Source organism: Syngnathus leptorhynchus, chromosome 4 (assembly GCF_054491065.1).
Source record: "Syngnathus leptorhynchus isolate UIUO chromosome 4, UIUO_Slep, whole genome shotgun sequence".
Lineage (NCBI taxonomy): Eukaryota > Metazoa > Chordata > Actinopteri > Syngnathiformes > Syngnathidae > Syngnathus > Syngnathus leptorhynchus.
Window position 1 is genome coordinate 15,589,650 of NC_141198.1, and position 25,617 is coordinate 15,615,266.

The following is a 25,617-nucleotide window of genomic DNA, read 5'->3' on the forward strand; positions in this document are numbered from 1 at the left end:
CATCATCCAGCAAATTACACAGCAGGCGCTTTCATTGTCTTAAATCAAGTGAAAGGAACAGGCTAAATAAATTATGGGAGATTACTCACCGAGCGTGTAAAGCAATTTTTTTCTTGCTTTTTTATTTTTTAATTTCACTGCAAAATAAACTCATGGCTAATGATAGAACCAATCATTGCACAATACACTGGATGACATTAGCATCTATGCTAGTGCTAATGCTACTTGACTGTCCTGTTGAGTCCACCTATATTTATTTGGCTTGCCATAGTAACTATCAATGTTAATATCTGTAATTCACAAAGATCCATTATCTTTTATATCCATTGACTAATTAAAAAAAAAAAAAAAAAAAGCACAAAGAGCGGCGAGGCGGCCATATTGATCCTATTCTTTATTGCTATGTGCTCCCCATTCCAACAAACAGCATCAGTAGTAGTGTACACTTGAATCTACACAAAATACACAAGACAAGCACAATGGAGACATGACAATGCACAGGTTGTATGGATACAGTACTGGAAGGAGGCTCAGGGGTTTTGTCCTGCGCGACTAGCGTCATTACAAAGCTCGGCAGCAACGCGCAGCTAACAACTACTCTAGCGGTTAGCGTGAAGCGCTCGTCGGGTCAGTTGCTACAAACAAAAAAAAACACAGCTGTAAAAAGACAGCCTGGTGACAAACATCTCAAAATTGAGCGTGTATATTTACATCTAATTGTTTGCAAAAAACAATGTCAGTTCTATCCTAGTACTCTTTAAAAAAAAAAAAAAAAAACATTAAAAAAATTTAAAAATGAGAATCTTGCTGGAAAAGTAAAAAAATGTTATTGCGCAATCAGCACCGCCCTTCAATAAATATGTTTGCACTCAATGCTATCTATATACACGTACTATACATTGTTGTACATTGTTGTGTTGTGTTTTTATTGCAGTCAGATGCATGGCGCGCTTGTGAGGAAATCCGTTGTTGTTTTCTGGTTTTCTTCGTGTTTGTCTTCTTCAGTCATCAAAAACGCCATTTATATAATTGCTAAAATGTTGGACGTGAGCAAAGCCAAGCTATAAATGGAAGAATGGGCAAATATAGCGAGACACTACATTTAATTCTAGCATGTATTCAAGTATCAAATATGAATTCTCTGGAAGGAGGTTCGGAATGTTCCATTTAAATTGTCATTGTTAATAAAAAAAAAAAAATTGTGAAAACGCTCATCCAAATTATCAACACTTGAGATCACATTAGGATGCTAAAGATGTTAGCTCAGGGTAAAGATGGGAGCGACTTGCTCGAGATGCTAATGAGGGTAAAAGACTGGCAGTCGGTTTTGTGCCATGGTTAATCAAAATCCACCCATGCTAGGTGGATGACTGTTAGCGCATGCTAAAAATGCTAAAGTGTAAGTAGAGAACGTGTAGTAGTTGTGCGTTGTTTTCATCAAAAAATCTCTTCGGTGAGTAAAGCTAAGACAAAGCTAGCTGTGGCTCTAGCTTAGGAAAGTTACAGCTGCTACATCCAGGTAGATACAAACACATATGTTAACATAGTTTCATATTGTTAAACACTGAGATGGTAAAAGAGAAAATGTATCCAGTTTGTAAATACTAATCATTGTCATGTCATAATTTCATATCACCTTGTACTAAGTATGCCATAAGCAGAATTTCTATTTGAATAAAAAGAGCAAACTGCCTTTGATGTTCAAGAAGACAATAAATAGCAACAATAAATATCATTTAATATTTATAAAAACAGGTATGATTCTGTTTGTAGGGACTAAATTGAATGTAATATTTTGTTACTTCTCTCAAGAGTAATTGGTTTTTTTGTATAAAAGGTTCATTGAAGATTGATTATTTTTGTTTGATGTCTTATAAAACACACAATAAGTTCTTAAAAGTCCAAACGTGTGTCCCTTGTTTTTCTCAAAAACTTTGGGGAAATCGCTTGTCTCACTGAAGACTAAATATTTATTTATTTTTTTATATATAAAAGTCAAACTTATTAGGGTCATTGATGACTAAATAGCCTTTGAATTATATGTATTTTTACAGTGAACGGGCCTTTCCGATTTGATATTTATTCAAACGCGTATGTTTATCGAGACTAAATTCTCTGATGATAACACGCGGTGGATTTTCGAGGAACTTTGTTGGCTTTGATGTTTGTTAAAAATGATCCGATTTTCATCTCAACATTGTTAGGGTCATGGGAGGGTCGTTTCCGCGTGTTATGACAGCAAGAACCTTTGTTGCTCAACAGTAAAGAAATAAAAGTGAGGTTTCTGTTTGACATCCGGAAAAAGTTTCTTTGCTCATATGTGTGTGTGATTTGAATAGTTTTGTGTTTGACAAAAAAAAATCCCTTGAAATTGTTGTGCCCTTTGTGAAATAACTGCTCTGGCTTCCTATGTACGACAGCTCAGTAACTCTAAATAACAAAGTGAACCAGCACCTCTTTGTTTGTGTCTTTGATGAGGACGTCGTCGTCGATGTTAACGGGTGAAGGATGAAGCTGCTGTGTCTGCGTAGTCCCATTCAAACAAGGCGCCACTTTCATCTCTCCGCTTGCGAGTACGTGGTGGGCCACCGGCTGTCGGCGAAGCCGCCGCCCGCGGGCCGCTGCCTCTCGTCGTGGGCGGCGTCCCTCGGGTTCCTCCGGGGCGTTGGCGCCGTTTTGGCTTTCTTGGGTGGGGCAGGCGTGGTGACCGGTCTCGATCGGCCGGCGTTTTGTTGTTGTTTCCCGTTGTTTAGCTGCTGTTTCCGAGCACTTTGTTGCTGTTTCCCGCCATTTGGCTGCGCTTTCCCGCCATTTAGCTGCGCTTTCCCGCCATTTGGCTGCGCTTTCCCGCCATTTGGCTGCGCTTTCCCGCCATTTGGCTGCGCTTTCCCGCCATTTTGTTGCTTTTTGCCACCATTTTCCTGTGGCTTATTACCATTTTGTTGCCGTTTACTGGCATTTTGTTGTTGTTGTTTAGCGGCGCGTGTGGCATTGGCCATCAGCGTCTCCAGCAACTGAGAGGCAGAACCAAAGCGTACGTGGTCCTCTGGCTCGGAGAAAAAAGTACCACCCGTCGCCCGTTTGGTGCATGACTCGCAGCAGAGTTTGTTGTAGCCCGGGATGGAGCAGTAGCGAGCCAAAACCTCCATCTGGCAGAAAATGGATTTGTCTCCGTGGCAGGGTTCGTCTGAAAAATCAAAGGGCGTCAACATATGAGAGCAAAGCAATGAGCATCAAAGAGAGGATCGATTCTTGCCAAAACACATACACCGGGTTCACTGAGCTCCACGTTGTCTTTACGTAACAGGCTCGGTCAACTGTCATTGATGTTCATAAAGACACGTACGTCGTCTTTGAGATCTTTGAAAATATGTCAATTTGGCTGCCTCTGATGTATACAAAAACACATTTATTATTTGGTCATTGAAGACGATAAATTAACCAGTGTTTATGAAACATTCTGTTTGTTTCAAAAATATATACCCTACACTTACTGACGAAATATTCTTTGATGTGTCCAAACTGTGTGTTGAGTTCAATGGACTACTGTGGAACGTGAGATGAAAGACTCCAGTTGCCTTCTGGTGACCCCCGTGTAGAAAAGATGAGATTCTTTTCAAACCGTCAGCGCGTCCCAGAATGCCCGTCAGAGACGAGCTCGTCCCCGGCCGGTCCGCTAATGCGTTCGACTGCCATAGCAACTTTGATGTACGGTAGTTATATTTATAATTAAAACACAATCGTATATATAATTTGATAGCTTTGGATTCTGCTTCATTAAAAAATAATAACTAAAACTACCTTGATCACATACCGTTTGAAACATATTACACACAGTTGCTTTAAAATTGATTTTTGTTCCGAAGAGATGTTTGGACAAAAAAAACCATATTTCATGATTTGATGTAAATTTCTCCTCACCGTGGCACGGTCCAGGCCGGCATATGCGCACGTTCTCCGGCTTGTCTCCGCCGCAATGGTCTCCAATTCGGCAGGTGACCAGTCGCCTCTCCGTGCCCTCGCCGCAAGTGACGGAGCACTGCGCATCAAGTGGAGATTTGCCATCAGTCGCTCTCCATAACCCAGAAAATGTTCTTTGTCATAATGCCCTTAAATATTGAGTGAGGTGGGTATTCTCAAAACATCAAAACTCCAAAATTGAAAATAAAGGCCTCGAGCTTTTCAGATTTCTGACTGCTTTGTCATCATGCCAACATGTGATGATGAAACCATAAAAAAAAAACCCACACCAAAATCATCTGATGTGGATAATTCATTTGTTAATTTGTTTGCATCTTTCCTACTCTTAATCCCAATAAAAACGTTTTCCATGTGTGACAGCCTGTCGTCTTAATTTTCCAAATCTTTGAAGATTACAAACTGTGAGCTGTAATTTTTGGGATACGAGCCTCACATCATCGCCTGAGAGGAAAAAGTGACGCTCCCAAAAGAGCAAAGAATATCAGGCCAGTATTAGATTGACAAATATCATACACATTCAATCAGTTCCTGAATGCAATGATAATAAATCATTGAAAGGACTATAAAATCTCTTTTACCTCGGACCAGGCTCCCGTCCTCCAGTGTGAAGGGCAGGCCAGACGGTTGCACGGCCTGCGAGTGTCGGGTCGGTCGGCGCTGCAGTACTTGCTGTGCACCGAGCGGTTGGCGGCGTCGTGTAGCAGCTGGACGCAGCGCACCGTCCGCACCTGGTAGCCCAGACTGCCGCACGTGCGCGTGCAGTGTTCCCATTCATCCGAGATCCACCTGCAAAAAAAAAAATGCGGGACACTTAGCTTAGCATAGTTTAGCTTATCTTTTTATCATAGTTTATCTTTGTTATCTTCGCTGGGCTTATTTAAAGACCACTTTAGATGCAATTCCGGCCTTTACCTTGAACTTGCTCGTCTATCATTTTCATTTGACACACCGTGTCACTGTATTTATGATTACCACATGTCAAATTCAAATCTCAAATTTAGGGCCTCAATAAGAGCTTTCCGGAAAAGGAATTTGTCAATATGACCTTATGTGATGACATTCTGCAATTCATAATATAAACCAAGTCCAGTCATCAAATTAAAGCCCTTGATGAGACCTCGCCACAATTACAATTAACCTATCAACATGCGTTGACGCGAAATAAACTCCCCCCCGCCCCCGGGGAAAACCAAAATAATAAACACACTCACTGGGGTTGCGTGCAGTCCTGCAGGTTGCACATGCGTCTTATCGGTTTGGGCTTTTTACCGACGTCACAGTAGCCCTTGTGGATCATCTTGGTGTCGCCTTTCTTCCGGCAGCCGTACTTGGTGTATTGGTAGCCTCGAAGTAATTAAGAAAAACACATTTTCAATTCTAGTCAAATTCATTATGTACATACTGTGTGAAGTGCAAATGAACCATGCTAGCATATTGTCTTTACCTCCGGCGCAGGGTTTAGAGCAAGGAGACCAGCTCTTGAGAGCCCACTCATACGTGTCCTCCTGGATCACATTGTTGTTGTTGACGGGCACCGAGTCTTCGTGGATAATGTACTTGTACATCAGAGTGGAGCGCGTGTCGTTTTCTTTGGGTATGATCTGGCACACAGGAAGAGAACATCAACAAGTAGTTTCTCTGGCTCGCTCTCTCGCTCTCTCTCTCCACCCATACACACGTTTCAATTGTATTTGTAGTCTTCTTTGTGTGTCTAATGTCTGTCGAGCAACTAATTAACGACTAAATACAGAGACGGCTCAGCTTCGGTAATTAAATCCATTTTGTTTTGAGTCATGGTCATTGGATCTTGCTTTCTAGCGAAGCACTTTTACTTTGCACCCACAGATATTAACAAATTACTTTTCTTTGCACTTATCAAGTAGACCTTGAAGAGTAAATTATCTCTTTGTCACGTTGGAATAAAGCGTCTCACCAATGAGTGTAATTAAGCGGCATTCAATATTCTAATCAAGCATCTCTTTTGAAACTAGGATCATTTGTATATTGAGTGACAAGAAGTCCTTTTTATATTCTAACAAATGTACCTTTGAAAAGCGATATTTGGGATATAAAAGGACGTGTCTTGAATTCACGAGGCTGATGTCGAGTCGGATGGATTCAAATGAATTTAAAACGCAACAATGACAAGCTGCTTATTGCATCTCTCCATTTCTAGATACTAAAGTTGGATTTCCTTTTGTCAGGACTTTTGGGTGGGTCTATTTATGATACACACCTAGCAAATTTCTGGGAATTTTCAATGAATTTGTCCGAAATGTTCTTCTCATTCATTTAAATGACATTTCTTTTTGAATTTAGGACCGATAAATGCTTTTCAGTTAGATGTGTTTACACTCCTGTCATACGTCAGACTAAGTCATGGCTCAGAATTTGTTCACGTGTTTTGTTCATATTTTTATTGGGTGCTGTGCTGTGACGTTTTCTCATGCTTTTGATTTATAAAGTTTGGGAATTGCTGGAATATAGTTGGACTTTTTTTTTCTTTTTTACATTCTACAAGATTAATTGTAGGGGGGTCCCGCAAGGGTCTGTACTGGGACCCTATTAGGTTTCCATGCTAATCCAGACATGAAACCGACATGAAATATTAAAGCCATGGTCAGTTGGCAACATGACATTTGTCTATCTGCAAAAATTTTGTTTTCAAGCACCATTTTAGAGTCTATTTTAGATGACAAATACAAAAGCTTAAAAGTTGTCCATGACTGTAATTATTGTCATTGTGTTCACTTTTTAGGGCACAAGAACATCTGCAGTACAGTTATCAAGTACGATGTGTGTATTTGGTGATTGGCGCATTTCCAGACTGGATTCAATTGAACAAATTTGTCAGAACGATATCTGTAATTTCAACGGGGAAATTGGGTCTCGTCTCGTCTTGATTGCTTATTGAAAAGTGCGCCGCTGAAATTAGTGTTGATATGAGGGAAAGATTGATGCCCACAATGTTTTTCCAAATGAAGTTTGTTTCCGTTCCGCAGAAACCTTTTATTTCCAAATATGCTCAATTTCTTTTTTTTTTTTTTTGTATCTGTCCCTACGTTTGTGTTTACATATTACTAAGTGCTCTTCCCTCAGAGTTTTTCAAAAAACATCAATTCAGAGCGGCGCCGCTGATCCCTTGTGTCAAGACGGACCCAGACGAGGTGGCATCCCATTAGAATGCCCCTGCTGGCCTTTTCGGGTTACTGTTTTATGAATTGCTGATTTTCACCATCGGTGAACTTTGAACGCGCCGGTTTTATATCATCTAAGATGGCAGAGGTTACAGAACACCACTGCAAAAAAAGGTCGCAGCAGAGGAACCCCTGACATCAAATCTGGTGCGTAGACCCACAAAGAAATTAGTTTCAAAGTGTCCCCTTGACAGACACGCATAGACGCAACAAATTCCTTCTTACCAGAACCACCACGGGGTCGTGCAGTGGTCCGTCGGTGTGTAGCGTTTCCACCTCTTCCTCGATGTTGTAGTGCCACTCCACGCCCAAATCGATGAAGGTCCTGGACTTGAGCTCCTCTCCTTTGCCGTTGAGGATATAGTGGCCCGTCGCCTGGTTCTTGATTGCTGCAATTGGTGGTTTTATTATGAACCAACGGAGAAGCGGCTCCACAAAGAGTGTGGATTTTGCTGCGGGAGCGCTTGCGACACAGTAACGTCAAACACATACGGAGCCAGAGGCTGGATTTCATTTGTCGTTTCAATTTGAGGTACAAACAAGACCATTAAAGCAATTTTTTATCAGCACTACTAGAGGGAAAATAGCACCGCATAGTTTTTAACCAGTGATGTCTGCCATCTAGTGGTGAACGCTGATATCACAATTTAAAACTACACAGGGGGGGTTAGGGATGGCGCCAACCTATAACAAGCAAAAATCCAAATATAAATAACACGGCCATTTTAAATGAATTGGGAGGGGGGGGAGTATTTTATGCAAATCAGATTATTTAAAATAAAAAAAACACACAATAGATAAACTTCCAATACTTCTACTACTATTTCCAAGCTTCTTGTAGCGTCTATCAATGTCGTCGGTAAGACCGCCCGCCTCGAGGCTGCGCTAATATGTGATTTGATATTCCGTGAAAGAGTGGCACAAACAATCATCTGCCGCAGCATCGCGTCTTAATGGAGACAATTTTCCTCGGAAATAACAAAACTGTGAAGGCTTGGGACACACGCGAGCTGTCATCACTCCCCTGCTGGCACAAAAGTGACAAGACGCAAAGGACGTTTTGGCTTTTCAATAGCAGCTTAGTTTGAATTTCTTTTTCAGATTCTTCATCTACATGCAGCGACATTTCACAACACCTAACCAAACTCAAATTCACCCAAAAATCTCCTTACAATCACTGCGGTTTGAAAATTCCTTTCTCGTCCACTACCATTTTGATTTGAATTCGATCAATCGGTCAGATCTACCCGAATCTACTCAACATAAACGCGGCGGAGCTATTTCGATCGCTGAGTAGTTTTGTCCGCGGCTTTTCAAAGCCATAGTGTCTTTAATCGCATTAATGATCCATAATGCATGCACGGTGGAGTGCCAAGAAATAAATTATGCAAAGCTTCATGCAGAATAGATGAATGTTTTTCATTTGTATATGTACGTTACGATGAACATCGTAACGGCAACAAGGGAGACGACGTCCGTTAGCCGCCGCCCGGTCGCGTAGCGATGTCACACTTACCAAGAATTTGAGGGGAGGCCTCATGTTCTTGGATGATGACATGTCTAGCTCCAGGAGGAATGAGAAACATCTTAAGGTAGCCTTTGGCGCCCCCAAAAAATATATATAAAAAAAAAGGGAAGAAACAAAAAGAGAAACACAGACAGAAGACGCGTAAGATAAGCAGAAAGGACGCAGGGTTTGCAAGGGTGGACCATCCCGCACGCTTGGCTCTACATAAGCAGCCCGAGAACGAGAATTTCATTAAAAGAGGTTTTCATTCACAGGTATGGATGCTTGGAATACGAAAGGAGGTCTTTGTTACCTCTGCCAAGGCAATTTGGATTGTTTGGCAAGTTCAATGTGGACTGTGAGGAAGCTCCTCTTATTTTTTCGACTGTGGATTAGTTCTAGTGGTTTGGTTTATTTCTTAGCACATTTGAATTCCATTGCTTTGTTTGTCTTTTATGGTTGTTGTTTTTTTTTAATTGATAAAAGCTAGCAGAAAATGTGAACGTTTGAAATTTTCAGGGCTTTTGTTCAAAGCATTCCTTGTGAAAGGATTCCTATTGCTTTCCGAAAATGTGGAGGTGAAAAATGTTTTAGCCTTAGCAGATATTCAGTTGCTGTGTGAATGAAAACCAAACAACGACCCGAGCAAAAAAAAAAAACATCAACTTGTTTAGTAGACTAGTGGGCAGCAAAGTCTGGCAGGGATGTCCACCGCTCTTACAAACCTCCCGTGACTCACCGATGACATTTCTAAACTCTTCGCTCTCATTTAAAAAGACATTGCGAGCTCCTTTGGGCAACGAGAAGGCTCCTCTGGTTTTCCCTTTAGGAACGAAACAAAGCCGTTAGTTTGTTTGCAGGCGTCGGATCGGATCACATGGGATCAGATCAGCAAAGCGGGTGGGACTTCACGCTGGATGCGAATGGGATTTAGTTTGAGGGCGGAAGGGCACGAGAACCCTGGGGGGGTAATTGCTTGACCCCCCGCGACATTGGCGGAGGGGGGGGTCACACGACACGGACGGGGTGAAGCTCCGAGAGGCTATTACGGATGCGGCTGGCTTCGGTGAGGTTACGACAGGTGGCACGGCTGCGGGGACAACACGGCCTGCGATCCTACCTTGGATCCAGCTGCGGGGGCAGGAAAGGGGGGGGGGGTGAGTTGTGAGGTGGGTTTCATTAAAAAAAAAAAAAAATGCACACATCCAGGGTGAATATCCACTTCAAATCCAGTGGAACCATCAAAGTCGTTTGTAAGGGAGACTTTTCTTATATTAAAAAATGAAAATCAATTCGATTGAACCTGAGCGAATTTGATGACTCAGCATTTGCCAAGTCGCTGGTTCATTTTGAAACCTCAATGATTTGGCACTATCTTGTGGCATCTTTGTCGAAAGGAACCATACTGGAATGAATTGAGGGGCTTCAAAAGCATAAGCGGTATCGGTACTCGGTATCGGTGAGTAACCACGATCAGTCCGGGAAAAAAAAGCTCCATACGTAGGGGCCATCTTGTGCCAAGGAATAATGTTGAAGTATGTTAAGGAGCTTCCTTTAGACAAAAATAGTGCTTTGCCATCATCTTTGGGTGTTAGACTTTGGAGATTCCACTGTAATTCCTTCACAAAATGGCCGACACCATCATACTAGATTGCCTGTAAAGGTCTGCCGGGGATGTCTACGGTTTGCTGTGTACACACACAGACACACACACACACTCGGGCACACACACAGAGGCTAAAGTTAGCGTGGCTCCGGAAATAATCACATGAATTGGACAAACGTGTATTGATCACAAGCCTACGTGGATCATTATTAGCAGGAGAAAGTAGCAACAAGGTGTTAGCGGTCTGCGCTACAATCTGAACGGCTACAACGATGGATACTTGCACAGTGTGTTTTCCAACAAATGGCTTTCTTTTTGGGCTCTCTTGTTTAACGCTTTCCCTGTTAAAAGATGATGTTAAGAATGAATCATTTCATGATAAATAAATAAAAAAAAAATAAAAATCAAAGAGGGAGGTCTTTGACCAAATGATATTAACTGTGTCCCATCATGTCGTAATCCAATTTTGAAATATATTGATTTTTGGTGTGGAATTATTTGGGTAAAAAAAACGTATAAAACGTGCATTTGGATGACAAGTCGCAACTTTAAATTGTTATATATTCGAGTAACATGTTTTCTTTTCTGTTTGATTTAAAGTATAAGACATTTTCATCGCAATTACGAGTATCGATACTTAGTATCGGCCAGTATCAGGGGAAAATCCTTCATTTCTAGTATTCAGTTTCTTTCCATTATGTATCGTGAATGCCAGACGAGGGTAGTCATCACACGGCAGACAATTTTAAAATGGAGGAAAATCCCTTTTCTTTGACTGTGATTTCTATTACGCAAGCTGATGTATAACATTAACTAGTTCACCGATATAAAGTCTTAATGTTATGCGCTGAGCTCAAAATGAAGGAGGGCAAACTCCAACAAACGATTACAGGTATTAAATATATTTTTGGAGACTTTGGTGGTGGGTGTCACATAGTGTGCCTGGTGAGAGGAGATAACCTGAGAGAAGACACTTCAATTAAACCAAAGCATAGAAGTCAGTGCATAATGGGATTTTTTTTTTCCCCCCCAAAAAATAAATAAAAGGTAGTGGGACTTAATTACGTCTTCAGTCATTAACAAGCTTCTTATTCCTGACGATTTTGACAGCCGAGTCGCTTCGTTTATCGGCTGTCAACGTCCGGATTCATAACACACCCAAATTACTCACTCTTTTGAAAACGCCTGACAGACACAGATCGGGGGGGAAAATAGGTCTTGGCGCAATTTTATGTTACGTGTAAAAAAAAAACACAAAAAAAAACAAGTTAGCTGTTAGTGCAGGCGTGTCAGGAGAGAAACTAAAAATCAGATTTTATTCACGACGAGCTGGAAAACACATTGATGGTGAAAAGGTTTTTTTTCCCGGCATGCCCTCGGTGGCTTACCAGCTTTCTTGGGAGTCCGGGTGAAGGTTCCTTTGACGGTGCGACAGTGCGAGTTGTCTCCTCCGCAAACGCCGCACTTGTCCTCAACTTTGTTGGAGCCGATTTCACGGTCGCAGCCGACTTTCTAAAGATTCAAGTATATTGTTGAATGACTAGGGGGGAAAAAAAAAAAAAAGATTTGTGGCCTTACCACACACTCGCCACGAATGCAGACACTGTAGGCATCCTTATAGGAGCATCGCGTGCCATCATGCACCAGCTGCTTCATGTAGGCCACGTCGCCCGTTTCCTTGGACTGGCAGTATAAATGGCATCTCTTGTTGGCTGCAAGAATCAAGGCCAGAGGGGATTAGTCCACATGTTTTGAATTAGAAAGAAATTTCAAATTGTGGTGTCTCGCTGGCTGATTGCATTCAATCAAGTATTTTTTTTTTTGGGTGGTATTGATTATTTCTGGTTTATTTCTCTTGGGCAAAATGAACGTTGTCAAGAATAACGAGCGAGGAACAACAGCAAATCTACATTGCCTTCATGTGAGTATTTTTTTTTTTTTCCTCTTGTGGATTACTTTTACTTGAAACACTTATTTTTATCATGTGGATTATTTCTAGTTGTATTTTTTTTTTCCTGGGCAAGGTATCAATTATGATCAACTCCAAATTCCGTAATTCATCAATGGCGTTTTTCTGGGCTGTTTATTTCTATTGTGCAAAAAGATACTCAAGAGCCCTTTTCTTGTCCAACACATGCAAATGTAACATTTTCTACGCCTTTGGGGCAGCAGTTGGCAATGTCACCACACCTTGACGAAAGGGCGCCTTGACCCCGAGTCAACCCGAGATACACTCCCCCCCTCCCTTCCCCACTGGGAACCCAGCGAGCGATGCATCAGCGGCGGCCCGACTCACCGTCGGGATGCTCGTAGGGCATCCAATGGTGCTTGGCGCTTTGGAACTCAAAGTGGGAGTTGCGGAGTTGACACTGTTGTGCTCGGAAGTCCTCAAAATGCTTAGGGCAGTCGTCCGTGTTGCACAGCTGGTACTCAAAGTTGACCCCCGGGCAGTCCTGACCGCCATTGAGGGGACTTTAGACAGGGAAAGAAGGGACATTTGATAGTTAGCTTGCAGCTATCGTCATCGAACGTTAGCTAAGAATAGAGAAGGCAGATTTAACCTTCAAGTTATGCTAATACGCGAGGCGACCTTCTGGCTACCTTGCTTTTAGCGGACACCTTTGTCCGCTTCAATATACGAGTGCACTTAATCACAGTCTTTTCACTGCAAATATTCTCCTCCCATTATACCATAGTTTTTATTTTAAGCATATGTCACAATGAATTATTCCACTTTTTCTTGACAATCTTTTCTTTTTGAATATTCAGTAGCACTGATATCAGTATTGAAATATATGACTAATATTTAAATATTTCAGGATAAAACATATGCGAGGATGTAAATATTAGAGCTAATGATTCAATTGATATATTCATGGAGCAAGAATATACATTATATAGATCTTACATATTTTAAAATCCTTGATATAGCAATTCACGATCATAAAATTTTTACGACGTTTAACTTAAATGCTAAATGCAAGAAAAAATAATTGATATAAGAAAAGACTGCTTTTACAAGTATTATAGAAGAAAGCCAGACACTTTTAATTGTTTTGAAAAGTCACATTTCCATAATATTTAGAATATTTACGGCAACTAGCATTTTAGCCTACAGTGACGATTTGTCGATTTTTATAAAGTGATTTGTTGGTCACCTTTCCTAATTAAATTAGGTAAATGGACTGAACTTTATCTACAGATCACCAAATGGCGCTTCACAAAACAAGAATGGAAAAAAAGAGACAAATGTCAGCGTGTAATAGTTACGTTGGGTGGTTGCACTGTCGCGTCCGGAGGCGGACGCCGGTCCCGCAGGAGCGCGAGCAGGAGCCATGTTTACCCCACGGGCCCCAGGCGCCGTCTTGCTTCACCTGGCTGGGATTCTTCCACATGCAGTGCCCCTTGTAGCACCACTAGAGGGCGCACAACACAGCAGGTGAACACAGAAAACACTACAGCGTTGGGAGAAGCTGCTGTTTTGGTTAGCAAAAGCACAGATGGAAATGTTTTAAAAAAGAAGAGAACATTTATTTGCAGGAATTGTTTGTTTTTCCAAAATACTGGCTTGGTGGGGCTGTCGGGAATGTCTTGAAAATTCAGTCGATGAAAAAGACTCGCAAAAAAATCTCAAGCCGACGTGGCCGAAAACTCACAGGAAGTCTATTTGAGTTTGAAGTGCTCCAGTAAGACACATTCTTCGATTTAAATACTAAATAACGCAAATTGGTCAGTAAATCTCAACTGGGAGCGGCTTGATAAGAGATAAGACCTACTTTGCCAGGTGCACATTCGGTTCCGTCGAGGGGCGGGCCTTTCTTGGTCTTGCAGAAGTAAGGGTTGTCGGGGTGACTGCACCACAGCTGCTTGCACGGGTCGAACGTGCGGAACTGAAAGACATGCAATAAAAGATGCATTATTAAAGTTTTTTTTTAAATTTTGTGTTCATTTGAGAGGCCTTAAAATGAAGCGAGCTCCGGATATATCGCGGCGGCCCGAGTGTCACTGAGCGTTTCGTCGAAGCAGGAGTGCATTTAAAGAGGCTCATCAGTAACCTCGGCGGAAGAGGATTAGAGGACATCATGAGTTGAGCAGGGCGGGGGGGGGGGGGGGGTGGAGGGGAGAAACAAACAAACAAACAAACAAACAACACTGGGAAATGTTGCCGCAGACAACCAAGTGCTTACTTTGCATTTCATCTCATGGAACAGCAAAAAGATGTCACATGACCTGTCAAGCGTGTAATGGAAGGGAGGGGACTGCTTCAAGTAGATATTACGTCGCAGAGGATTGTGCTTCGGAGAGATAAATATTGTTTATATGAATGCCATTATCATCCGACAATGTAGCTGCAAGGCAATGATCATGACCATAATGGGAAATAAAACAGCTGTTTATAAAGTGGACCCCGCCATAATGAACAAATATAAATACAATCACGTAGTACGGCTTGGACTGGTTGCTAAACAAAAAAATACATTTTATGCACGACAGCTAATCTGATGCTAAAAATTTTTGCTTTCATGATGCCTCCTCGTACATCTTCAACAATCCTTCAATAAAATAGCAGCAACAGCAACAAAAATGTGCTTTTGTTGGCAAATTGATATTTTTACAGCAAATCACAAGTTGAACAATTTGACATTTGGCAAACTTTACAAACGATTTGCATGCTACTCAGAAGTCGTCGTAATTATTTAATTAATTGTAAGTAGGTACATTAGAAAGTGTTCCGGTATCAATGGGGGGGTGCCGGTCCACGGCACCGGATCGCTCTGCCTGGTGGGCCTCGGTGGCCTCTGCGGTGTCTGGCTAGGAAACGAGGCGTGCGGAGGAGGAGTGGCAAAGGAAAAGAGCAAACGTCGCCTCACGACCCCGTTTACCTCCAGTCATGCACTGCCCTCATTGCAGCAGGCTTCTCAGGGCCAGGATTAAATATACATTTGATTCAAATGCCAATTTTTCTTATTTAATGTAGGTTCTTCGTATATTGTTAGGATAAATCATTTCAATGCAATATTTTCAAATACATGGCTCTTTAATTTTACATCGATTAATCCTTAGCCATTTTATTCGATTTCATCACGATACGCTATTTGGTATCGAGCAGCCGGGCTCCATCCTTTCCCCGTGTGGACTCTCCCATTGCAATCATCACATTTTGTTCTCACACACTTTGCCATCACAAGAAAATAAACAAAAGCCTTAATAAGACGCTCTCTTCAATAGCACTTGAAACGAACAACTAATTGCCAGGCGTGCACAAACAAACACAGTCAAAGCTCGCCCGGGGGCATTTTGGCTAACTCACCGAGGTGCAGATCTTGTAGCCTACGCCAAAGTCGAAGCGGCATTGCTCGTCCATGGAGTAGTTGATCCCGGGCAACTCGGGGAGCTGAGGCCAGTCGTGCTTGAAGGGGTCATCCAGCAGGCAGTCGTACGTGCTGGTGAGAAAACAAAAGGCTCTCATGAATACAAAACGCCAACATAGCCGTCAAACCACTCACGGCTACGTGCAAAATGTCAACATGTCTGCTCATATACAAAGTTTACACACCCTGCTCCAATTTCACGTTTGAATCATTTCAAATAAAAATAACAACTGAGATACGTAATGCAGACTCATTCTCACTACAGACAGACTATTGCCAAGTAACGTCCAAACAATTTATTATTCATATAACAATATATAGGCAGACCTGGCTGGCCTATTGAGTGACAAGCAATTAGTCAGTTGGCTGGCTGCTAACTAGCTAAACGGTTAGCCACTAGCCTATGAGTGTTAAGTGTCAAAGCGGCTGAGAATTTGCTTGTTTCACTTTATCCATTGCTTAAAGGGATATAAAACTATGACTACTGATGTTAACCGCTAGCATGTCAATAGCTTTTTCCGCTACACATTAGCATCAAGCTAGTGAGGGCTGTTCTTATGACACCACAGTTTAGTTGTTTTAAAGCTGCGTGTAATTCTCTTTATTGTCTGCTTGAACATCTCATTAAAAGTTTGGAAGAAAGAAAATTGTAGTTCTACCTATTAAGTGTGACCTTTGCGGTCCTTGGATTAACGTCTCGAACCGACGCCTGCGTTTGTGTGCTTGCGGTATGACTCGGGCAGATTGTGGCGGTATTAAAAGCCCATCTGGCTGGTTCATTCCTTTGCGTCACAGTTGACTTGAAAATTCTAACCTGGCACGTGTGAAATTGGATGGAAAGACGCAAGAACCGTGCGCTTGCTAGCAGAGCGCGACAGCGTCGTTCCCGCACTTGTAAGCCTTCTCATTGAGCGGGGCGCAGCGGTCGATACACGCGCGCTCGGCGACTGATTGTTTTACGGCCGGATGGAGTTCTGAACGGGGGATGTGCGTTTGCATCAATCACTGCCACGCTTGAACTGCTGTTTTTTTTTCCTGCCCCAATGGCTGCCGCATGCCTCTATTAATCTGTCCGTTCACAGCTAAGTGGCCCTCTGTCATTTCTCATCCTTGCAAAAAAATAGAAACGCTCATCCGTTCATTGATATTAAAACAAAAGCCAAACAAACGCCGGACCATTCATAAAGGCGACAAACAAAAACACACTTGTTCATTTGCACATTTACAAATGTGAATGTAACTTTTTTCCTTCATGGCAAAAAAAAAATAAATCAAAACAAAATCAAGTCAACAACAAATTGATGAGTTGTCACCCCTCTAATTCGTATTTACACAACATGAAAGTTTTTGCCCGGCCACTCGCAATTCACATACGTTCCACTGATGCAAACCAAATCGAAGCTAAAGTCTCCAAAAGTGAACTTTCCTGTTGTTTGAAGTGCAGTGAGATGTCTTCAGAAGAAAAAAAAAACAAAACAAGAGTGTCATGAAAGCGGGTTCAGGCAAACTGATTTAACTTTGATTAGATTTGACGGAGGCTCCCAGATGAGGAGCGTCATCACGACAGCACGCCTTTGCAGAAATCCATTAAATATAATTGACAGTTTGCACACAAAAAAAACCCATCTACTCAGAATGGGGGACAAAAAAAAGTCTCAAACGGAGACAGAATAATTGCCGAAGCGATTGTCAGGAATGAAAAGCAACAAGGCTCGACATACTGGATGTATCGCTTGAGTTCTTGCCCGCTGCACATTGACCAGTGGTAGCGGTGGAAAGCCGCCTGGACCAGAGGAGCCATCACGCTGCCCATGGTCGTCTCGTCCCCGCAACGGTTGCCTTGGCCGTCGTGCTCCATGCCCAACCTGCGTACACACACACGTACACACACACACACACATATTCCATTTGGTTGATACACCGCATTTTCTTCCAAATCTGTATTGTCATTACAGTCCTCTGTCGCACACCTCACAATTTTCCAAAACATCTCTGACAGACTTGAGGTTGTTCAATTTTCTTATTATTGACGTTTTGAGGGAACAACATTCCTCCATCTTTGAACACAAACACATTTCACATTAACTTTTGGCCAAGTGTTGTGTGCAATCTGCTTTGGGGACAGCAGAGAAAAAAAGATAATGAAGACTCATAGGATTGATCTGTTCCAAAAGCATTCTCAGAAATGGCAACAAATGAAAGTTATGCCTCGAAAGACGCGCTGGTTCTGCATCGTCGGTCAGCACAGCCGAAAGCGCATCTCGAGCCCGTACCGGAGTTTATTCACGGAGTGTCGAGAGGTTTTGGAAATGCAAAGTGCGGTCAAGCTCGAAGCGCTCGCATGACAGCGGATCGATTCATACGCCGCCGTCAGTGGCCATACGCACGAGGGACTGGTGTTATTTTTAGCATCGCTTAGGCGCTTTGAAAAGAAACGTGGCTCACAGATATGTCGTTTCTTTCGCAAACAACATCGAAAATGCTAAATGCTCAACACAGAAGATAAACAACACCTGGAATGATTTTTTTTTTTTTGCCAACAGATAAAAGACTCTCTGTGGACAATACGGACAATTCTTAACGAGCATTTCGGTGTTTGGCAATAATAAACATTTTACAACTTTCACGGATGTTTTCTTCGGTGTTGAAAGCGGGGCAATTATTATTTTATGGCACCTCGGGGTAAATGATCTTCCTTAAAGCCTATTTGTCATATTTAACCGAGAACAACTCGACTAAAGTATGAAATATTAACGCGACAAGAAGCAGTTAATAAGCCCTCGCAACCTTCTTTTAATGATTAACCTAAAAAAAATATTATATATTGCCCATCCAAATGAAGTGAAAGGCAGAAAAGAAACGCAAGTGAGTTTTGTAATCACGCTTCCCACTGGAGATTATTTGGGAAAATTGTGTGTCTGGAATTCGGCCAAAGAGATGACAAAATGGCTGACTCCCTGCTTAATTAAATAGTGTTGTGAGAATTTCCCACGCGTCACGTTGCAATGAACATATCGACCTAATTTTGTGTTAAAAAAAATTACGCCCTGCTGTTCAATTGTCAGCGTATCCCTAAAATACCCGCTCGGAAACCAAAACGGCCGACCCCTTGTCCATTTCGGCGCGTGGGTAATTGAAACTTCCAGTTATGATCAACTCGTCCTGTGGAAATTGCCATCTTTTGGAAAGAATAAAAAGCAGCCATGTTGGAAATAAATGTATGCAGATGCTATTTGTCAAGTGTGCTTTTATGGGCTTCTCCAGAAGTGCAAACAGCAATTGAGGGTGATGACCAGGCCCCTCCGCTTGCTATCATAAAACAAGTAATAATGGCTCAGCTTCACGAGTGTTGTTTGCAGTCAGGAGTGGCAATTGTGCCCTTGGGTCCCAGAAGGGTGGTGTGAAAAGGGTTCACAAGTGGCCCTGGCTCTTGTTCCACATATACAAGGACTCCCAAAAGAAAACAACAACAATGGCTCTCATTCGCTAATATAGTAAATGAGAAGAAATGTTCTTTCTCTGGATACACCATGAGCCTACTTCCAAAAGTTCTGGTCCACAATTGTCCGGTTTGTGCTCTCGTAGATTGAGATATACCGAACAGATTGGAGCGAGCTGACGGTTGCGTGTCCAAGTAGCGGCCGTGTTTTAGCTTAGCATGAACATGCTAATTTTGGTACAGTATAGTTTTATTTTCTTGTCAAGGCCTTGCCTAATGGCATTTAATCGTAATGGAGGCGAAAAGGAGAGGCTTGGTAATATAACTGATACAATTTAAAGCAATTTAAGATCTTTTACAGTGTTTTATAATCATTTTGTACTGCAAAGAGAATTTTTAGGTCATGAAAAAAAGTATTTTAATTTAACGCACAATCAACTGTAATCGACGACCCTTCCCGCAATAGTCGGTTAAATCAAGGCTTCACTGTGAATAATTATACAAGCTTACATATTTTATCTGGTGTAATCCAACTACTCAGCCTCCATGTCCAAGAATTTTCATGTAAGGTAAGTATAAATATCCGACCCAACCCATCTTTTCTTCGTATTGTGTATGCCCAATAAGAGTCGTGTCGGAACTTTTTTTTCACGGGCTATTCTTTTTACAAGCGGCACATAACGCCACTCTGGCCTGGATGAGTGCCCACTGTGAATTTGAAAATTTCGACATCCCTGTCGAGGGACAAAAAAAAAAAAAAAGCTCATTAAATAAACACACGGTGAGCTGTACCGCCGCAGATAGCATTTGGGTTTGCAAAATTCATCCGATCATCGCTGTAGCCAGCTTGTTGCCTCTCGCTCCAAAATGTATTAGCGGATAAATCCACAAATCTATTGGCTGTTTTTATTTTGCCTCCAGCTGGTGAGGTTTGGCTCCAGGCTGTGAGAGTTGTAAGAACCCAGCAGATTCCACAAAGTTGGCTCATTAAATCTCAATGCTTGGCTGCACTTGGCGGTTTGTCTTTTCAGCAGCGATGCGACTAAGTCACACATCAAGTAAGACTCAAGTCTCAAGGCTTAAGCTGCAAGTCCCAAGTTACTGTGGCCGCTCCCCCGGCATGAGTACCCTATTTTTTTTTTTTTTTTTTTAAACCAAACCACTCTTTATAATGTCTAATACTTAATTTGTCTTCTCAATCAAGTACAACAAAGACGCAAGACTTACACGTGACCCGTCTCGTGAGCCACTACAAAGGCGGAGGAGAAGCCGTCTTCATGGTTGAGGGTGCAGCTCCGGACTGGGTGGCACATTCCGGTTACGGGAGCGTAACCTAAAAGAAAGGGATGGAGAAAGAGGTTGGAAAGGATTAGAAGGGCAGAAGTTAAAAACACTGGCGGAGCTAGAGGGGGTGTCACGAGGGCACAGTCTCCCCCATATGCCTGGACGCCCAGGAGCTATATCGACAGGGTTAGGATTTTTTTTTTTTTAAATGTGTGTGTTTAATCATTACACGGTTGGACGGAGCAGATCATACATGTCAAAAAAATAAATGAATCTGTCAGTCCTGCCCGATAACAGGTGGTGACAAACAGGCGAGAAAAGGCGATTTCCACTGTGCCTTCACAACTATAAAAAGTGGTGAAAACAGCCATTATCACCTGTGTGAAGTTTGATAATGAAAGAAAGTGCTGGGCTTGAAAAGGGAGGGGCAAGGCATGGGGGGGCTGCACTGACTGACTGGGGTCTTTCAATGAGAACTTTGATGCTTAACGGTGGTCTTTTTCAAACATACAGTATGAAGTCTCTCATCAGCGGCCTTTTGTGGAAAGGTGAGGGATGAAAAATGATTGTGGAGAAATGATTCTGTCTCCAACGTATCCTTTATGTGCTCCGTGGCTATATTCTTGAACTGTAAATAATCTTTTGATATTTTCAATCCGCACTTGCGCTATATGTGCATATTAAACGTTGTTTTTTTTATTGGCGGCAAAGAAAGAAAATACTTGAAAGGTTACAGTTAAAAGAATCTCAGTATTTTAAAGCTTGCACATTTTCTAGTTCAAATGGGAAAAAAATCGGCTCACCGTTAGTAGCGTACATAGAGTAGAGACGCAATTGTTAGCTAACGTGGCTAACTCTGGTTTAATAGCGCAAAAGTCACTGCTCCTGTTTTGGTTTGCAAATTATTCAAATGGTTGACCTTGTGCTGTCTGCTATCTTCAGACAGGTTTGTGTAATAAGATTTTTTTTTTAATACATTCTTGAGAGCTGCTAGTGACATTTCTTTCATGTGAACTAGCCCGAGGCTTTTGTACTCTTGAATTTTGATCAAGGAAACAATGCAGAGGCGTATACGTGCGTCCCAGACGGTGATTCACTCTTATTTATGCGAGCTGGCGTAAAGAAGCAGTCAGCTTTGGATCACATGTGAAGTGTCAGCAGCTCTCCACTCCAAAGAGCCATTTCAAGGCTTTTCAAAAGCCGTTACAGCCCAAGTGCTCGAAAAAGCAGGTGACTGACACGCGGGAAAATGACGCAGCCAATGAATGGTGATGACGTATGGAAACAAAACCCGTATCGTATCCGTTTGATTTATCAAGTGACAATACAATGTAGCAATTATCGTGACGGGCCTAAAACTGACATCACGTATAATGACACCTTTTATAAAGAAGAGTCCACTCGGGCTTGGTAAACATCAAAACAAGTGAGAAAATGCTTTTGTGGCTGTTTTCAAAAGGCTATTTGATGGATTCAATTGGCTCTTTTTTTTGCCGAAGACGGGACAAGCGTTTCCATCATCCCGTTATTGTGTCCGACTTGTGGCTCGTTCAATTGCTTTGTTTGTCGAAATGATCCCATTCCAAAACATGTCACACTCAAAGACAAACGACTAATAACATGTGGCTCGCAGCGCGGTTCCTCATTTATCAATTGCTAACCCGAATCGGGAGATGTTCCGCCCTCCCGGATTCTCCGCCGAACGACGTGAGAATAATTTGGCTTTAGACGAGCCCAGTCTACGTGAAGACATGAGTCTGATAATGTCTTTGCGCTCCCCACGTTACAAATGAAAGCGCAGGCCGCTCGCCCGCCGGGAGGATTATGGTCACATTGAATAGCTTTTTAACCACCCCACGGCAAAAAAAGGGACTGGGGAGAATGGGCGAGTAATTAAATTCTCATTGTGGTCGTTTTTAAGTCGGTGCAAAGGGCTTCACGGGGTGAAAATACCGTATTGCGGAAGCAATTAATTTCTTTTCCCTTTGAGAAATCACCCTTGCCGCCGGAAGATGGAATGGCAGAGAGAGACGAACTACTTGAGAAGCTGCAGGCAGGTTCATTTTGTTTTTTTGTTTTTTTTAGCAAAACAATAGGAGGAAAAAAAAACCCATCAGGCCTTCATCTTTTTTTTTTACAGCGTGTTTTCCGGCAAAGGTTTCGAAACTTCAGACTTGGGTCCTCACCTTGCATTCCCGTGGGACCGAAGCCTTGTCGAGTGAGGAAGATGGCGTGGTCGTGGTGCTCGGCGTGGTCAACGTCACCCTTCTGCTGGCCAAAAGCCCAGCGGCATACATTTTCCAAGCTGCGTGACGGGTTGCCTCTTTCGATGAGGCTGATGGACTGACGCAAAAAGGCAGAGAAACATTATTTCATGAAAAATGCCTCGTAAAAGGAACTCCAACCCTGCCATCAACTGTTGGGACGGTAGAAGGGGAGGTGGACAGCATTTGAGTTCTTGTTGCTAACCAAAACAGCAGCAAAGCATGGAACCAGATCAATTCAACTCTCTCATCTTGTGTCAAAGACACTAAATCAGTTATTAATTTATTGTTTTGTTGGTCGATCGGTCAGTCGGTCCGGATTGTTCGCCGATGGGTTAAGAAAATCTCACCTTGGCATAGCCCAGCATGATCATCCTCACGAGGACCACGTTGATATGGACCCCCAGGGACTCGTCATGGTAAATCTCATTTACCTAAGAAGTGTGTGGGGGGGGGGCACATGGTTATTAAATTGGTTTAAAACAAATGCCCTTTTTCACTCCGCCTAACCGGAGAAGCAAAATGCGGACGTAATTTGATCTTTACACAAAACTGGTGTTAGACATCACCATTTGGTCTTAGCCTCTCAGCTAATCTGGGAAACAACAGTACAATCAGTACAATCGAAAGACATGCAAAAACGAGCGCCGACTCCTACGCTGCCACGTTCTCCCGGCAAGATGTTAATCAGGCCACGAGATCAAATTTCCTCTTCAGGGATTGGCCTCGGCCCTCTCTATCTTCAGCAATCTGCTCCATGTTAGATATACAAGTGATAGATTTACTGTGGGAAGAACTTCACGTCACATTTATTTCAATCCTGCTTTTTGCATCAGAGCGGCCCTGAGAAAAAGACAATAGAGGGTAGATGGAGCATCCAATCCAAATGAAATACATTAATGATACATGATAAGGGAGCCAGAGACATGTAGGGCCATTATTAAACTGGTGGCTGGGGTGACGCTGTGATTGGAGGTGAGCTGTATCGTACATCCCCATGACAACGGACAGACGGAGAAGATGTGCTCCCAATGACACCAGCATGCATGTCTTGAATATTTGGCTTTTGTTCCGAGGAGGAACCTTTCCGGGTGGGAATGACGGTGTTAAATGGGCTATTTAAGGGGTTGGCACAATGTGAGACTTTTTTTTTTTTTTCTTCCATGCGGGCGTTTTCAAGAGTCCGCTATAATCATAGCATTCATTTGGCTCTTGCCCTCCAGTCGGTTGGTGAGGAGAAAATATATTGTATTCGCTCTGGCCCGACTCAGAGTTTTTTTAATTTATTTATTTATTTTATTTCAAGACTGATGCAGATACTTGGCATATTACAATTTTGACAACTGATTAATCAGTAGATTCATTAAAAGAAATTACAGACTGAATAAATGAGCAGATATTTGGCATTTTACAATTCCGAGGACTGATTAATCAGCAGATTCATTAAAAAAATAACAAGGGATGATATTAGGTAGATTACAATTCCGATAACGGATTAATCAGCAGATTCATTAAAAATATATCATGAATAAAATAATGCTTTTGGTCCCTTACTTATAGACTGCTAAAAAAAAAAACTGAAATTCATTGCCACTCCCAGTTGAAATGAAAATGTAAAAAAAAAAAACACAAATTACACATACATTAAAAAAAAAAAAAAGGTTTGCTTTATTATCGTGATTGGCGGGGGATATTTCAACACAAACTGTGCAATAATATAGAGTGCTACTGGCATTTCCACTTTCATCATGTTGGAAGTGCTTTCATCATCAGCCCCTAAAATATTTTTTTTGTCCTCCGAAAAAAGAAAATAAATATTGAATTAGGTAAGATTAGCTCTTTGTGATTTGGTACTGTCGCTTTATTGAATATATTCAAGAGGCTTGCGAGAAACCTGTAGTTGTACCCTGCAAGTTATTTTTGAGAGTCGTGGCATTTGTTTATTTGTTTTCTCCATTTATTAACGTGTAAATATGATCCGACAGATATGAAGGAATATGAAGGCCATGCAAAAAATAATAATAATAAAGCCTCCACTACAGTGCTGAATTATCAGATCCTTGCTCAGCTTCTCAGCTCATCCGTTCTTGGCAGAGGATAAAGAATACGCCTGTGAGTGTTGCTCTATGGTGTGTGTGTGTAGCTCAAAAATCTAAAGGCACCGTTGTATCGTGGTGTCTTCAAAACTGATCGTTAACTACGATTGACTAAAAACAATGCCGCAAATAGACCTCGGATTATATGTGCATGTCGTTCAGGCGGTGATCTTCCCGCCCCTGCCGTATAATTTACATGTCGTTTAGCGTCTGACTCTGAATCACGCAATCCGCATCCCTCGCTGTGCCGTCGGCCGACCCACCGACTGCAAGCTAAATGTCAATCGAATCAGAAGATGCAAAGAAATGTCCATCTTCCAGACTGGAAATATGGAAAGTGCTCATTAGCCAGCGGGGCTATTCTGAGTGAAAAGACAGACTGGCGTTCATTAGCCTGCTGAGATTCAACCGCCCATCCTTCCAAACTCGCTCGTCGCACACGTTGAGAAATACGTTCAAGCTATTGCACAAAGGAGGGTGACAGAGTTCTTTTCCACAAAGATTTTAAAAACACAGCCCCACCCTCATAAGACCAAAAAAAAAAAAAGGTTACACAGTATGTTCCACAAATTATTGATCAGGTTTGCCTTGGTCTGAGATTGAGCAACTTTAGAAGCAAAGGTTGCAAACGACAATCGTTCACTAAATTAATACCGATTAATTGGTTAGAGACAAAGGTTGCAAATTCATTTACAGGCTTGGTCGAGGTCTGACCCCAATAAAATAAATAAATAAAGCTAACTTAATATAAATAAATATATATATATATACGTTCCATATACGTTCCACTGTATGACAAAAGGATGCTCAAAAAAGGTCCATGACAAATTCAATTTTCAGCCTCCAGCGTGATAGCAATTTATTTCTATAC

General features: G+C 42.0%; 1 protein-coding gene across 2 annotated transcripts in view; it reads right to left on the reverse strand.

The window, feature by feature from the left end:
• Window positions 1–391: 391 nt before the first annotated feature.
• Window positions 392–25,617, reverse strand: part of adamts3 (ADAM metallopeptidase with thrombospondin type 1 motif, 3) — a 47,968-nt gene continuing 22,742 nt past the window's right edge. The window contains exons 6-23 of one of the 2 annotated variants that reach the window (XM_085909169.1): window positions 23,001–23,084; window positions 22,573–22,729; window positions 20,330–20,435; window positions 17,385–17,528; window positions 15,603–15,735; window positions 14,068–14,181; window positions 13,562–13,707; window positions 12,588–12,763; window positions 11,870–12,003; window positions 11,680–11,803; window positions 9,425–9,508; window positions 8,695–8,775; window positions 7,404–7,567; window positions 5,426–5,582; window positions 5,193–5,325; window positions 4,560–4,767; window positions 3,922–4,039; window positions 392–3,187 (exon numbers count right to left, since the gene is read on the reverse strand). In XM_085909169.1, coding sequence (XP_085765295.1) covers window positions 2,556–3,187; window positions 3,922–4,039; window positions 4,560–4,767; window positions 5,193–5,325; window positions 5,426–5,582; window positions 7,404–7,567; window positions 8,695–8,775; window positions 9,425–9,508; window positions 11,680–11,803; window positions 11,870–12,003; window positions 12,588–12,763; window positions 13,562–13,707; window positions 14,068–14,181; window positions 15,603–15,735; window positions 17,385–17,528; window positions 20,330–20,435; window positions 22,573–22,729; window positions 23,001–23,084 — 2,895 coding nt within the window. In that variant the 3' untranslated portion in view covers window positions 392–2,555. The remainder of the gene's footprint in view (window positions 3,188–3,921; window positions 4,040–4,559; window positions 4,768–5,192; window positions 5,326–5,425; window positions 5,583–7,403; window positions 7,568–8,694; window positions 8,776–9,424; window positions 9,509–11,679; window positions 11,804–11,869; window positions 12,004–12,587; window positions 12,764–13,561; window positions 13,708–14,067; window positions 14,182–15,602; window positions 15,736–17,384; window positions 17,529–20,329; window positions 20,436–22,572; window positions 22,730–23,000; window positions 23,085–25,617) is intronic. The other variant, XM_085909170.1, reaches the window with a different exon arrangement.